We start from the raw sequence: 14,552 nt of genomic DNA on the forward strand, positions 1-14,552 counted from the left end.
CTCAGCTAGGGTAAATAATTGGACTGCACATATGCGAACACACACACACACACACGCGCGCACACACATTCACACAATAACAAAGAACATGGCTGCACAATTAAAATACCCATTTTGAAAAGATAAATGTAGTGAATCAGAGCTGAGCTGAAGACTTAACCCCCCCACTTGGAAATGAAATCTCCCAAAACAAAATAAATTAGGCAGTACAATATTTTTCACAATTATCTGTTAATATCAGCTGATGGCCCATTTCTAACCTTCATTCAGACCATCCCATTCATCATGTAAATGTAATTCTACTGCAGGTATTTAATCAAATAGTATCTGATGGCAGGGAAGTAATTACAGCCATTCTAAACTAACTCTCTTTCTTCGCCCTTCTTCTCTCTCTCTCTCTTTTTCTCCCTGTGTCTCTTCCTCCCCCCTCATTCAGTTCACCCTCCACCTTTTTCAATTTTTATCGCCGAAGTCCGCCGTCTTTTTTCATTCTCCTTTTTCATCTTTGCCCCGTCTATTGTAATCTCTTGTGGTGGAATCAAAGAGGCTTAAAGGGTTTTTGATTTTTTTTAATCATCTGTCTCAATTTTATAAAATGGAGCGAGAGAGGGAGATAGAAGGCGTTATCAGCGTTACTCAACAGCACAATGACTCTGGGCTACTGATGATCTCTTGACATGCATCTCTTCAAGTGCTTATCACAATAAACTGACTTCCTTTCACGACTCTTCCTGGCTTCCCGGCGTCAGTCTAAAAAGCAGCCTTTCAACAGAAAGAAAAATAAATAATAATTCTTCATGCATTTTGTACACTGACCTGCAGCAGTGGCGTGTGCACGTGGGAAACGATGTGAGGCAGCCTCCTCCACTCGCGGATGGCCAAGCTGGACGCCATCTCCACCAGCCGCTCTATGAAGTTGAGCTGCTGCTCCTCTGGGTTGCAGATGGCCAGGTAGCCACGATGCATGTTCACCTTCCAGGCCATCTCCTTGGGACAGCTCAGCTCCACCTGGAAACGTACATCGTAAATCCATTTTTATAGTTAAACACATGTTTATAGTAGCAACAGAACATTGGCTATAAAATTTTGTTATCAGCAACTTTAATAAGTGACTTACTTTGTAGTTAACCCTTGTATTTGAAAGAATACTTATTAGGCAATTATTAACTTTTTTTTTCTTTCAAATTAATTGGCATGCTGTGGTACACCTATAATCAAAAGATGTGATAATTGTTTAGTCTCACACCAGCAGCAGACTTAATGCTTGTGTACTATTCCCACATACAAATTAAAATGAGTCACAAGAACCCTCCCAAAGGGGAGTTCTGCAACATTTTCCTTGTTGTTCAGCTGAGGAGTGTAAAAGCAATCTCTGCTGTCTTCTGAAAACTCAAACTTTACTTATGTTTACACCACAAACTCATCTTCAGCTTTATTTTTTTAAGTTGTGAGGCCAATCAACCAGTTTTCCTGCAAAATCCATATCAGCAGCACCACATAATTTAATGCAGGAAATGCTAAAATGCAAAATAAGAAGAAAATTCTTCCAGTCTCCTCAACTTGTTTCATATAAGGTGACTATTTCCTAGAACGTCCCTATAGAGAAAACAGAAGACTAATCAGTGTTAAGCCTGACTGCCTTTTCATGCACTGCATGCACTGTTGCATGCAAAATAACTCTTACACAAATAATTCATAGGCTATCATAAATAACTAGCTTAGTAGACTTAAAGCTGCAGTCGGCAGAAATTAGAAAAGGGAAAAGAAAACATGTAATAAATACAAGATAAAATGCCAGAACTTGAAGGAAAAACAGAAGATGAATTTGTCTTTCTACAGGATTAAGACCTAAGTCTAACTCACTGCCCCACCATGTACCATTTTCACCATAAACTGCTGGTAATACCACCTCTGATCAGTAAAAAGCCCTCTGATTGGCTGAAATCTCCCATCACTGGCTAGATTTTCTAAACCTTTAAAATAGAGAAAAGATGAGGCCCTTAAATCTACTTTCCTCTCTGACCACTTGGAATATAATATGCAGACAGGTCAGTTTAGAATTTTACCCCAGCAATGAAAAAACCAACTCTGCTGCCTACTTGAGCTTTAATGATGATGTTGATCTTTTTGTATCAAGTTTTATATCTATCTTTTGCACGTGAAGCAGCGAAACATAACACTTCAGTAAGTTTGGAAGTGGTGGCAGACTCTCCTGAAACTGACACTGCTGGTGTATGTAGTGTGTTGTTTCTCAGTGTGTGTTTGTCCCCATGGTGTCAAGCAGAATAACGCACACTCTTCACAGCGCTGTGAGTGTGGCAGTTTTAATTAAATGAAAACATCCGAGGGGAAAGGGCCTATGACATTTTCCTTGCATAATTTAGTACTTAGACAAACACACAACAATCCTGTTTCTGATTCCTTTTCTGAATGGTTTCAGCAGGACTTTTGTACTAATGACTAATAAACCTGACGAGTCTGACATGGAGGTAGAGGAGCGGAAAAGGCCCTGCTATTGATTAAAACGCTGAGTGCATTAACGCTAAACAAATAACAGCCGTGGGGGGTCGCGTACGTCACACCTGTGGTTTGCTGTCGTGCGTTCGAAAGTAAGTGAGAACGAGTGGCGCGGAAAGAGAAAGGGCCACGAGGAAGAGGAGTGAAAAGAGCAAGAGAGTGAGAAAGCCTAGGTGTGTATTTGTGTAGGCTCTTCCAATGCTGGAGAAAATTACAGTGATCGGTCAAAGCGCACTTATCAGAGGTGACGCTTGATGAATATCCCGGAGACAGGGCCGCCCTTATCAAGAGCCGGCTTTAATTGAAAGCAGGGACATTTGGACTTTGCCTCTGAGCTGGTGAGCAGTGGGCAGGCAGGCAACTGAAAGCCCCGTTCCTCTCTTCCACCATAAAACAAATCACCCTGCAGCAGATGCTGGGGTAATTATTCACGCACGCAGCTGTCGTAAATATTAGCTGCTACAGCCAGAGCTATGGAGCGAGGGACGAAGAGATGGAGGTGGAAGTGAAAGTAGAGGTGGTAGTAATACCCGAAAGAAGACCAAGTAAAGAAGAGAAGCTGGGAAAGTATAAGACAAAAGAAAGAGAAATGAGTGCACAGAGGAAGAAAGGAATGAAACAAGGAGGAAGGGATATAGTGGAGTTGGTGTTGCCATCCAGACAATTTAATTAGATGTCACCTTAGGACAGAGCGGCTCAATGGATTGGTTCCAAGTCTCCTTGAAAGAGCAAAGCAGGAGTATTTGTTATATGTCAGGTGCTATCACACGCTCGCCACCCATCTACACTTTGTTTTAGGAAACATGAGGCCAATAAATTCACGGACCAAACAGCTGAAATGCATTTCTACAGCTTTACGGCCGACTCTCTCATTCTCCTGGAAGGTGCGGGGGTTATGGAGGGGACGGACAGCACCAATATCAAGTTACTAGACTTCACACTAACACAAGGCCTGGGTTTAATATACAGCACTGTACCGGAAACCAGGAATAAAATGAAGAAAGTTTAGTCGAGTCTCTCTGGTTCATTGGGTACAAGCCTTAAGGCTCCACTGTGCCTGTGATTGTGTTAGTGAGAACTTGTGGTTCTAATTTCTATTTTCTGTCAAGCTGTTGGGGGTTGCAGGAACTTTGGTGGAAAAATAAAGTGAGTGTGTGAGAATGTGTGCAGATATATGTAAATGCATGCATTTTTTTACATGGTGATTATGCACGTCTCACCTGTACCAAAGCCTCTTTCATGGCAGCCCAGTTGGAAACCCTCCAAGCACACTCGAGCACTAGGTAAGGATTTGAGTGGCCTTTAGATTGGCCATATTCGGTCAATGGTTCCCACTGGTTCAATTCCTTGGAACAGCTGGGGACAGAAGGAGATGAGAAGCTTAGGAACGCTTGAATAGTTTCTGCTTTTAAAAGGTGCTACAGCTGTTCTAGTCAAGATTTTAGCAATAAATGTAACTTTCCATTAGCTGATAATGTATTGTTTTGGGAAGTACCACTGTGAGTACACAAAGTTTTACTTTGTCAAACATTTGGTTTATCATTTTGACCATTAAAAAAAACACACCAGATTTAATAAACAGTTCCATACATGTCTTAGTGGTTTTTAGTCTTGTCCATGTGGCTTGTGTGCCGCTACACTAAATATTGGAGGCAAAATACATTTTATATTGACCTGTATGTAACATAACTAATATGTTTTTGAAACAGGCACATATAAAAACAGATGAGAGTCATTTGGCTCGACAGGAGAGCATGATGATTATCCCACACTGCTTAACTTGGACATATCACAAAGAAAGCAGGCTTTGCTGTTCACACTCTACACAGTACAAACTTTAAATAGACAGATTTATAGAAGTAAAGTGTAATTCTGCAGCATGTACAGAAATCCATTTGCTTGACTCCTGAATGCGCTGCTGTATAATTGGCGTGATAAATGAAAGTAAATATTATCTAGTTTGCAAAACCAATGGTGTACAATGAAAGAATATATATATACGCTTCTCTTCCACAAATCTTACCGAATCCAGTGGTCCTCCCAGAGCTGGTACTCAGGGAAAATGGCTGGGGAGACGTTGCTCCTCTCGTGCTCTTTCCTTGCCTTCTCCATCGCTTTCTCATAGCTTTCCTGAGCCTAAACAGACACAGTGTTAGACTTCTTAAACGAGCGCTTTGGGACAACAAAATTTTAGTGTGTTCAAATATTAGAAACACCTTCCTATAAAAAGCAATACATTATAACACCACCACAAACCACAGCCTCCAAATTGACCGTATAGTTGTCTAAACGCCTTTGTGTAAGCGGGGTGTATTTACAGGACTGCTGCATTACACTGCATTAGCTTTAACAGGGGGACCCTAGTAAATTGGTAATTGGATATATACTAACATACATAAATTTTAAAGCGTCCAGTGGGTCTGCTTGAAGCTTTCTCTCACCTGTTCAAAGAAGCCATGCTGCTCGTAGGCAATGGCTGTGGCGGTCTCTGGAAACTTACACCTCTTCTGCCACAAGCCAGCCCACATGTCCTCCTCTTGAAGAAGAGAGTAGAGCTCTGCGAGGGAGTCCAAAATCTCCTATATTGAAGTATAACAAATGTGGATGGTAGCAAAACAGCTTGGAAAATATGCAGCAATTAAACTGTAAATTTAATGAGCGCAGATTTGCTAATGAGTCTGGTTCAAACTGGATAAGAGATACATTTTCTAACTTTAAACACGAGGCTGCAGCACATGACAAATATATATCTCTACGCTCTCCACCATGGGGATAAATGATAAATAAAAGGAAGAGTAGCAATCGCAGATAACTATGAAAGATCTTCAGTCTGCTAGCCTTGGCAGTCACACAGTGATCTATTTTGTTTTTGTTTCCTGACGAATTCCGAGGTTGTATGAAAACAGGCAATTGTCGAGTTAATAAATGTTAGTGGAAGCCATCCAGAAACAAATGCTGCCAACTCCAATGTTAAATCAAAATACACTACCTGTTGAGGTGGTGTGATGCTCTCCTGTTCGTAGAACTCGGTGCTCTGCTTGGGTTTACTGTGCAGGCTGAGACCTTTTTCAAAGGCCTGCTGCTCCAGCATGAGAGTGGAGCGTAGCCAGAGGTTATGCGTCTTTCCCAAGTACTTCAGCACGCAGGGGCGGATGGGAATAGGAGGCACACACTGGGACATGGCTTCCACAAAACAGTTAAGGGCACTGGGCTGACAGTCCCTCTGGGCCTGGTGACTGCCGCTGCACAGAAAAGGACTCATTTCTCCAGACAAAGCCTGGAGGGGGAGAGAAAGGGAGATCTTCAACTACACAGTTTTGCCCCAGCAGCAGCGGACTGATATGGCATATTGATAAAGGCATACTGTTGCATGTACGGGATGCAACATGATGCCATTTTCCAGTAAGAGAGAGCTGTTAAGAAACAGGAAAAGAGCGGTAGAAATAACAGGTAAGAGGAATGAGAGGGGACAAATGGCGAATTGTATACAGACTTCCCGGGTAGTCCGACCACAAGAAATATGATTAACAAGTTATTTGCGGTCCTTCAAATTTCCTGCAAAATGTAGGAACAAGTGCTGTGTTGCGATTTCATATACACTGCAAATACTCAACACAGGAAAATATTAATATTGCAATAATAATTTGAACTATTTGACCCTGTTCTAAGTTTGGTCTTTCTGTTATATTTGAAATTCATGCTTTTTTTTTTTTTTAGCATATTTACTTTCATTAAAGGCAATGAAAAATCAGTGAAAATGTATTATATGTCAGTTTAAACTGCAAACGGTTACTCAGAACACTCACATTTGCAGAGAACAGACTTTGAGCATGATCGGGGGGTTAGTGCTCTGAAAATCATGACTGACACACTGATGTTTTGGTAATGAATATAATTTTCACTGCTCGTTGACAGCATGAAGTAATTTATGCCTTGATGGTCACTTTAATTAGACTGGTGGTGGAGAAAGCCAATATGTAATCAAATTCCTTCTAAAGGAGAATATGCTTTTCTGTCACTCCCATGTTACAGTCAACCCATAGCTATACATAAAGCTTGAGCTGCAGTAATCACTCTATTTTCATCACAAATTGATGTAATGGTGGCATGAAATGCTGCGCTAAGACAGGCATCGGAATAAGCGCATGTGACATATTTGTGACTTTAGGCCTGTCACAGGAAGAAAATTTTAGTTGGAATTTTACAGTGACTGCATCTTTCACATGTTTAAGGGTTCAATCACATTAAATCAGGACCTTTGAACGAGTCTCAAAGTACTCCATATGCATTTGGTTCGTTAAACTCATTACAGCTTTCCTCCCTCAGCTTTCTTATTTCCATATTTAGCATAAATGAATCAGTCCTCATTAAGCAGAACTGTATGTTTTGAGACAGAAATGATGATGACCAGATATATAGCCTGCCTGCTATCGCTATTCGACAGGATACAGAAAATGATATGACAAAAAGGCAACGTGCAAAATAAAATACACTGTGTACAGGGAGCAGAAACAAGTGCATAAGTGTCGTTTCGGATTTTCAAAATAAGGGATATGATTTTCAGAAGTAGTGAGAAGAACCGTACAGTATGCGAGCTCTGTCATGCAAAGAGGTAATAATTTGGAAAAGTACAAAATCACATCACATATTTCCCCCAAAAGGTGGATGAACTTGCTGTTGCTTGAAAAATCCCCCGGCAAGTGACAAAGGAGCATGCTTTCTTTCTCTTATTGAATAGTCACTACATTTGAAAATATGATGACTTGGTCACACAGATAACCTCAGCTATCACTGTGCTCCTCGATGCTGGGAGCACCAAAGATAAACGCCAGGAATTATACTTACATGCTGCTGCCTGTCGGAAAGGATCTTCCAGAGGCGAGGGAAGAGCTGAACCCAGGTCCTTTCAGCCAGCGGTGTGGAGATGTGACAGAGCTGGACCAGGGCGTTCAGTAGTGCCCCCGTCTAACACAGGGTAGAGGAAATTTCAGTCACTGGCTGCTGACTCAGCGAGGCGGTGGCTCTTAATTCTTGCCTTCAGGACTCAAGAGTGCCGCTGATTTACAATCCTACTGGGTGGTTAATTGTAATCGAATTATGCCGATGCCAAAATCAGTTCTTAATTTTATAACTAGAATAAAAACGAACAGTGCACTGGGTTCTGAAAATGTTTTAAAGATATAATGAATTCACTGCATAAAATATTGCTTTTGTACTGCCAGTAGTTACTCCTGGGTCAGAGTAATTTCCCCCAAGCTTTGTCAAAATCTAATCAGTTTCACCAGCCCCTCAACATTAAGAACAAAGTACATGCTGGTTCCAGAGGGAACAACCTTACCTTGACCTCCCGTAATGAGTCGAGGAACTTGTCGTGGCGGTTGGTAAGCATGTGCAGCTGGTTGCCTGTGTCTCTCTCAGCTTGCTCCTTGGTTTTGGGAATGGCTGTCTGGTCACCTGGTGCCAATTCTATGTCAATCTCCACATCCTGTCGGGGAAGAAGACAAGAATTAGAATTAGAATAAAACTTTATTGATCCCTTCGGTACAAGATCTCAGGGAAATTGCTACACCAGAAAACAACAACACAACACCAACACAAAATCAGCAACAACAGCATTCAAAATTCAAAATCAAAATCATTCAAAATCAGCAACAACAACAGCAACAATAATAACAATAATGACAACAACAACATATTACAGTGATCTTATATATCATCAGAATGATCTTTTGGTAGAGCTTTGACATTTAGTCTTCACAATGGATGAAAAGCTGCTTTAAGAGGGCATTTTATGACATTAGAAAAAAAACTTTTTCTCAGTAATGACTGAGAGAAAAGATCTGACAAATTCTACAGACAAAGAGCATAAGCCAAGAAGCAGGGCTATAACCTTTCTTAGATCCAAAGTATGTAACCCACTCTTAATGGGATAAAGTGCTCAGTCATGTGTGACACATTGTAAGGTGTACGTCTGTGTCCCACCTCCTCCTTAGTCTCACTGTTCTCCCTCTCACGCGGTTCCTGCTTGACGTGCGTTGCCATGGCAAAGGCGGCGCGGTCATGGCTGTCAGCCAGGTTGATGACGTTAGTGATAGATGGTAGCATGGATCCCTGGCAGCTGGTGCCGATGATGGTGTTTCGTTCGCAAACCGCCAGCAACAGCTATCAAACACACCACCAGGTGCAAAATGCAAAACAGGAGATTGTTAAGGGTAAATGACAAGTAACATTCATGACTAGACAATACTACTGATAGATCAGAGGCAGCACTGTTTACCTCAATGCACTGTTTGATCCAGAAGTGGCTGCCCATGGCCTCCCAGTTCTGGGAACAGCAGATGTACAGTAGCCTCTCATAGACACGCCGCTTCATGGAGGCATCAAACACCTCAAAAAACTTGGCTCTGATCAGTGGTTGAGTGCAGCGAAGCCCAGAAAGGAAGGCTGGCTCCAACTTAGACGTGATGTCACTTCCCGAAAGGCTCTCATCCCTGAATATGTGATTAACATGAATTAGACAGAGCTTACATGTCCTTTTTAGTTCCACAACTAACGTCAGAAGAAAGCATATTAATAAAGCATATTACATCAGTGAGTAAAGCGTCCATGCAAGTTTTTTCCACCAAAACAATTCCCCCGTCACTGTTTTGCAGCAACATTGCCACGGCATTCTTCGCTCAGCTACACATAATATGACTGTAATCAGTTTAAACAAACATAAACAAACCAGAGTGTTTTCCCCCCCGTAGCAGAATGATGGAGATGGAATCAGACCATTCAGTTCTGCAGAATGCTCTCACTGTGCAAGACTATTTGTAAATTAGTAACAAAAAACTAAACATTTTAATTTTGAAGAGCAAGAATAAGACATTTTTTTCTTTAAATATCTGAAGGGACCATTTGATTATTAGATTAACTGTTAAGAAATACTACAAAAAAATAGTATGACAGTAATCAGTACTGACAGCTCAATTGCTTCTGGTATTTCTGTGTAACTGTAGACAAAAAATGTACTTACAATGAATTAGCAAAATACAATTTAACCAATATCGCTCGAGGTTAGGGGATTATTTGCAAAAATAACGAAGACAGCTAATATTCCAGGTTTATAACAAGCACAAAAAGTAATCGCAAGCATGTTTAAAGAGTTGCTTCACTGCTTGTGGAGAGAGCAGTTTACACTGAATACTGGGAAAAATTCTGTATCTCTGGTGCAGTAACGGCTGCAGTAGTTAACGCTCTAACATAACAACAACATAATATTGTAATAACAAATACCATTATTTCTACGTCACCCCACTGCACCAAATGGGCTTTGTGGGAATGAGCTACCAAACAGAAGGCGAGCGGGAAGGTGGAATAAAAGGGACAACAAAGGCAGGGCTACCACAGCTGCACATTGTCTGTATTTGCGCCATCCCCCTAATCACGCTTTGTGCTGGCACAGCTGCTTTATCACTCCATTATCATTACTTGCTGTCCATCATGGCTTTACTGCCTCGTTTTAAATCTTCTGACATGAAGAGCCGATGGGGTGGGCCGGGGATACAGGGTGCATTTGGCTGATTAAATGTGTATGTGCGGAAGATGGAAAAACAATGAGCGCCAGGGTTTGATGAATAGTCGGCAGGAAGACGGTCTCTCCCCTCTGACCCCCACCTGCTGGGTGTCCTGTCATGAGCTGACTGAATCCTGATAATACTGTAGCCCTGTGAAAGGTCCTGGCACATTATCTATCTCCATCACTACCTGCTGTCTCCCTGACCCCTTCTTTGTGTTGCCACCCTCCTCGTCTCTACCATTTTTCGATCTACCCATACAATAACTATTAATTAGTTCCTCAGCTCCCATGTACCACCGACTGATTCTAATCAGCTCCACCTTTAATGATCTATCTTCCCATACCTTTACTTCCATCTTTTAAAAAAAGAGATGAATGATATACCGCTGATGCTTCAAATCCCCTCCTCTTCATCTTTATTTTCCTTTGCTCTCTGACCCAACCTCCCGTGTCTTTCCCCCGCCTCAACCTCCCGACCTTCATCCCTCCCTGCTAAGATGGATGCAAGGGCGGCATGGCGTCAGCGGCATGGTCATTTGGCCATGTGATGAATAGCGGTAATTACCTGTAGACGTAATTAACGAGGTCCAGGAACTGGGCGTTTAACTCAAGTTCATCGGGGAAACGCTTTTCTATGTAGGTCATCATCTTCACCAGCAAGATGGACTTCTCACGCAGGTTTGGCATCTGAGAGGAAAAAAGAAGGAGATACAGCAAAAGGTATTGTGAAACATTAACAGTGACAGTGAGAAAGAAGGTAGAAGATAAATAACAATCAGTGTTTTCCTTGTAACTGCACCTCTCTGTCCACCTCAGCTTTGTACTGCTTGCTCTCTTTCTATAGCTTAACAGAAAATGAAGACCGAAGACACTTTTGTGGGTATTATGCTAATGTTAACCTTGCTGGATTTTTAAAAAAAAAAGTGCTTTGCTTGTTGTTTGTCCAAAGGTTTCACACTTTCTAAAAACTTTGCTGATTCAGTTCTCAATTCACACCTGCTGCTGTCAAAGGAATAACGCTTTAATCTGCTGAATCGCGCATTTCAATTTCTTGGTACACAAAATTTTTGTATTGCTTAATACAGTTTTAGGGATTCACAGAGAAAAGCCTCCATCTTACCTGGTTGGCAGCCATGGGGGAGTTGTTCTTCACCCACTCCTCCACGATCTTGACAACAGCGCGGAGGATTTTGGGGTCAGGCGACTTCTCAATCAGGGAAGTAAGGATGACCTGGATGAAGTTCTTCCTCATTTCCATGCTCATGACGGACAGTCGAGTCTTCACCAGGTCCAGACTGAGCATCACCAGCTCACTGGTCACTGTGAGTACACACACGGAGATAAATTACTGACCATAAACATTGCACACAATAGCAGTAATTTTATGGATCACTGTGACTTTGTTGTTAAATTACTGCTAAGCTTTCTGAATAAATAAAGCCGCCATCTGAGCTGAGGAACACTATATTCTAAAATCTAATAGCTGTATCCATTTTTCCTAATAGTGGCAGCAGCCAAAACACAACTTAACAGTTTCAATACAATCAGGATGGAACTACTTGAGTTAAGCTGATTGGATTACTGAAACATGAATAATCTTTAGAGGCGCAGGCCTCACTGGTCAGATAGCCTTTGGTCTTAGTGACTATAACTGCTCATGGTGGAGGGTTAATGTCTGTACTTCCCGATATAGTCATTAGGGGCCCATTTAAAGCACTGATAGCATCTTACAGCCATTACCTCCCGTCTGAGGAGTAGCAACAGGAATTATGTACTGCCTGACTTCTACAAACCTGGTGAAGTCAAGCTCAGAGAAAAAGAAAACGAACAGGAAACCGTGATCAATTTTAGAATAATTATGGCAAAGATTAAAGTACCTAAACAACAACACTAAACTTGTTGTACTCTTCTCCTTGCTTTTACTAATGAACACGTTATCAAAAGGTTCTGTGTCAAACAGTGACTATGCTTTCAAACCCACAGCAAAACAGCACAAGGTGACTATCTGTTTACTTTATACAGAGAAAGAGAACAGGAGACAATACAGACTGGGAACCAGAGCTGAGGAACATTCCCTGTGAAACCAGACTATCTGCAAAGTGGATCTCCCCTGACCACAACAGCTATTGAGAACACAGCTGGGGCCATTGATATCGAACTTTTGATACAGTCTTTGTATGGAGCCAGGTACTGCTGAGATACATGGGATATCTGAGCTCGAACTGAGTCTGAGGAAGGTCACCATGTGAGAGTGAGAGAGTGTGTGTGTGTGTGTGTGTGTGTGTGTGTGTGTGTGTGTGTGTGTGTTGAGTCCAGCTCAAACACAGTCAACCCCTTGTTGAGGTAAGGGCCAGGGGAATTATGGACACTAACCCTTCTGATAATGTCAGCCAGACCTAACTGTCGCCCGGCAGCATAAGTTCAACTGAAACAGTAGTTGATGTCTGGTGCACAGTCGTCTGGTCTCTGATCTCTAATGGCAACTCAGGTGTTGTGAACTCGAGATCTAGGTTAAATTCTGAGTCATGCATTGAGAGATACCGGGAAAGGGGGGAGGATTGTGGACTGGGTTTGGTTATAGAGTCAGGAAACTGCTGAGAGTGGCACTAGGTTTGTTGTGTAGAGATCCAGCCAATATTTTCTCCTCTAATTGTCAAACACATTGTGTAAAGAGCCTACTTATTCACATTTATCGGTTTATAATTTCCTTTTGGGGTCTACAAGAATATGTGTGCTTTAATGTTGCTTTAATGTTGAGTAAATGATATTTTTCTCAACATTGGTTAGATACTGTAACTCCAGATGTATGAGGATAAGGATGTAGCTGTAATAGAAGAGGCTCTAGTGAGGCAATAATGGTTTACTGCGAGGCAGCTGGTCATTTTTTTGTTTGAAGGCGTGCCAAAGTAGCTGCTCGGCAGGCGTTATGCAAATGTCTTATATGCTGACGTGAATAAGTAATGGTAGAAAAGCCTGGACTTCAAACGAGGTGCTTTCCTTACCTGCGTTCAGGCAGGGGAGAGAATAACTCTTTTACATTAACAAAAAAGTAGCTTTTTAACACACTAAAGGAAAGTAAAACCCCAGAAAGCACACTGTGGCTGCTTAAGCTGAAGCATTCTTAGCTATCTAAGCATAACTTCAATCAAAGTTTTTCCGTGTCTCAACTGGATATTTCAATGTTAAATTAATGCTATTTTAATGTTAACCTGTTTTTAATTTGGGAACGTGTTGAAATAATGTTGTTCTTCAGTACACAATCTGACTTGCAAACTGTGTGGATTAATGGAGACTTTATGAGACTGTTACATTTAAGTAGCTCTGAATTACACCACAGCCTTTGTTGAACAACTAATAAGAAGAAGGCAAATTTACAATGAAATTACTGTAAGTTTGTTGTTTTGTTTTTTCTTGCATAGTTGTGGTTTATAATATATTTTGCATTTGCAGTGGACCACATACAGTTGTTGCTCCTTTAAAAGCTACTGAATATAAACAGTACACTACACATCCTTTCCTAATAGCATGTTTCTATGTGTGTTTACATGTGATCACTCTTTATATTATCATTAAAGGTAAAATCTGCTTATGGTTGTGACTGGCTCCCACTGTATTCATGTCCACGTACGTACCTGTGTTGGTTTCAGTGACCCCCGGGTTAGCCTGCTGGGGGCTCAGGTGTTCCCGCACCATCTTCTGCAGCGAGCGCATGAACACCGAGATGAGGCGGTCAATGTAGCTGGCGTTGTAACTGCAGGCTGACTTCAGGATCATCAGTGTTCCTGTAAGACAAATGAAGGGGAGAGCAGGGGGATAAAGGGAGGAAAAAATGGGAAACACAATAATCTGACAAGAACCCCCCACCTCTCCGGGGGTTAGGGTAACAGAAACACACACCTGCAGTCTGCTTGTGTTCATTCACGTAGCGTGAAAAAGTATTTTTTGAGCGTCACAGAGGCAGGAATAAGAATGAGTAATGTCCCTCTCTGTTGCAGCTCTCCGGAGGGGAGACAAATGTTAAAATGTCACCCCCCTGGCCAGACGGATGCATCACATCAGCACTACCTCACTGCAGCAGCATGATACCGAAAGCTTTTTATTGACCACAAGTGTAATTTCGGAAAACTGTATCAAGTCACGTTACCTTTAGACCCCTCTCCAATAGCCATTTGTCACCTTAGGCGCCCTACATTTGAGTGTGTATCAAGTGTATATCTCAAATAAAAGAAAGAAAAAAAAATCTAATGGCAGTCTCCTTGAAATAAGCCTTAATCTAAGCATTTGCCATAAATACTCTCTGACATCTGGGTGGATAACAGTAATGTTTGTACAGGGAGAGTGGCCGAAAGCAGCAATCCTTCCCAAGACAATCTTTCCCAAACCGCTGGACTGTGGCCTCCGTTTAAACAGACCAGATGTTAGCCTGAGCAGCAGGGCCCATCGGCTTGCATTTTAACGACCCACTCACTGGCTT

The 14,552-nt window shown here is 41.8% G+C and overlaps 1 protein-coding gene across 1 annotated transcript in view; it reads right to left on the reverse strand.

Moving 5' to 3' along the window:
* trrap (transformation/transcription domain-associated protein) overlaps positions 1 to 14,552 on the reverse strand; it is a 90,640-nt gene that overhangs the window by 33,336 nt on the left and 42,752 nt on the right. The window contains exons 46-57 of the mRNA XM_008292417.1: positions 13,711 to 13,860; positions 11,199 to 11,398; positions 10,644 to 10,765; positions 8,795 to 9,008; positions 8,500 to 8,679; positions 7,856 to 8,002; positions 7,363 to 7,482; positions 5,507 to 5,794; positions 4,959 to 5,096; positions 4,541 to 4,653; positions 3,738 to 3,873; positions 817 to 1,008 (exon numbers count right to left, since the gene is read on the reverse strand). Coding sequence (XP_008290639.1) covers positions 817 to 1,008; positions 3,738 to 3,873; positions 4,541 to 4,653; positions 4,959 to 5,096; positions 5,507 to 5,794; positions 7,363 to 7,482; positions 7,856 to 8,002; positions 8,500 to 8,679; positions 8,795 to 9,008; positions 10,644 to 10,765; positions 11,199 to 11,398; positions 13,711 to 13,860 — 2,000 coding nt within the window. The remainder of the gene's footprint in view (positions 1 to 816; positions 1,009 to 3,737; positions 3,874 to 4,540; positions 4,654 to 4,958; positions 5,097 to 5,506; positions 5,795 to 7,362; positions 7,483 to 7,855; positions 8,003 to 8,499; positions 8,680 to 8,794; positions 9,009 to 10,643; positions 10,766 to 11,198; positions 11,399 to 13,710; positions 13,861 to 14,552) is intronic.

Source organism: Stegastes partitus, unplaced genomic scaffold, assembly GCF_000690725.1.
Source record: "Stegastes partitus isolate 25-593 unplaced genomic scaffold, Stegastes_partitus-1.0.2 Scaffold809, whole genome shotgun sequence".
NCBI lineage: Eukaryota > Metazoa > Chordata > Actinopteri > Pomacentridae > Stegastes > Stegastes partitus.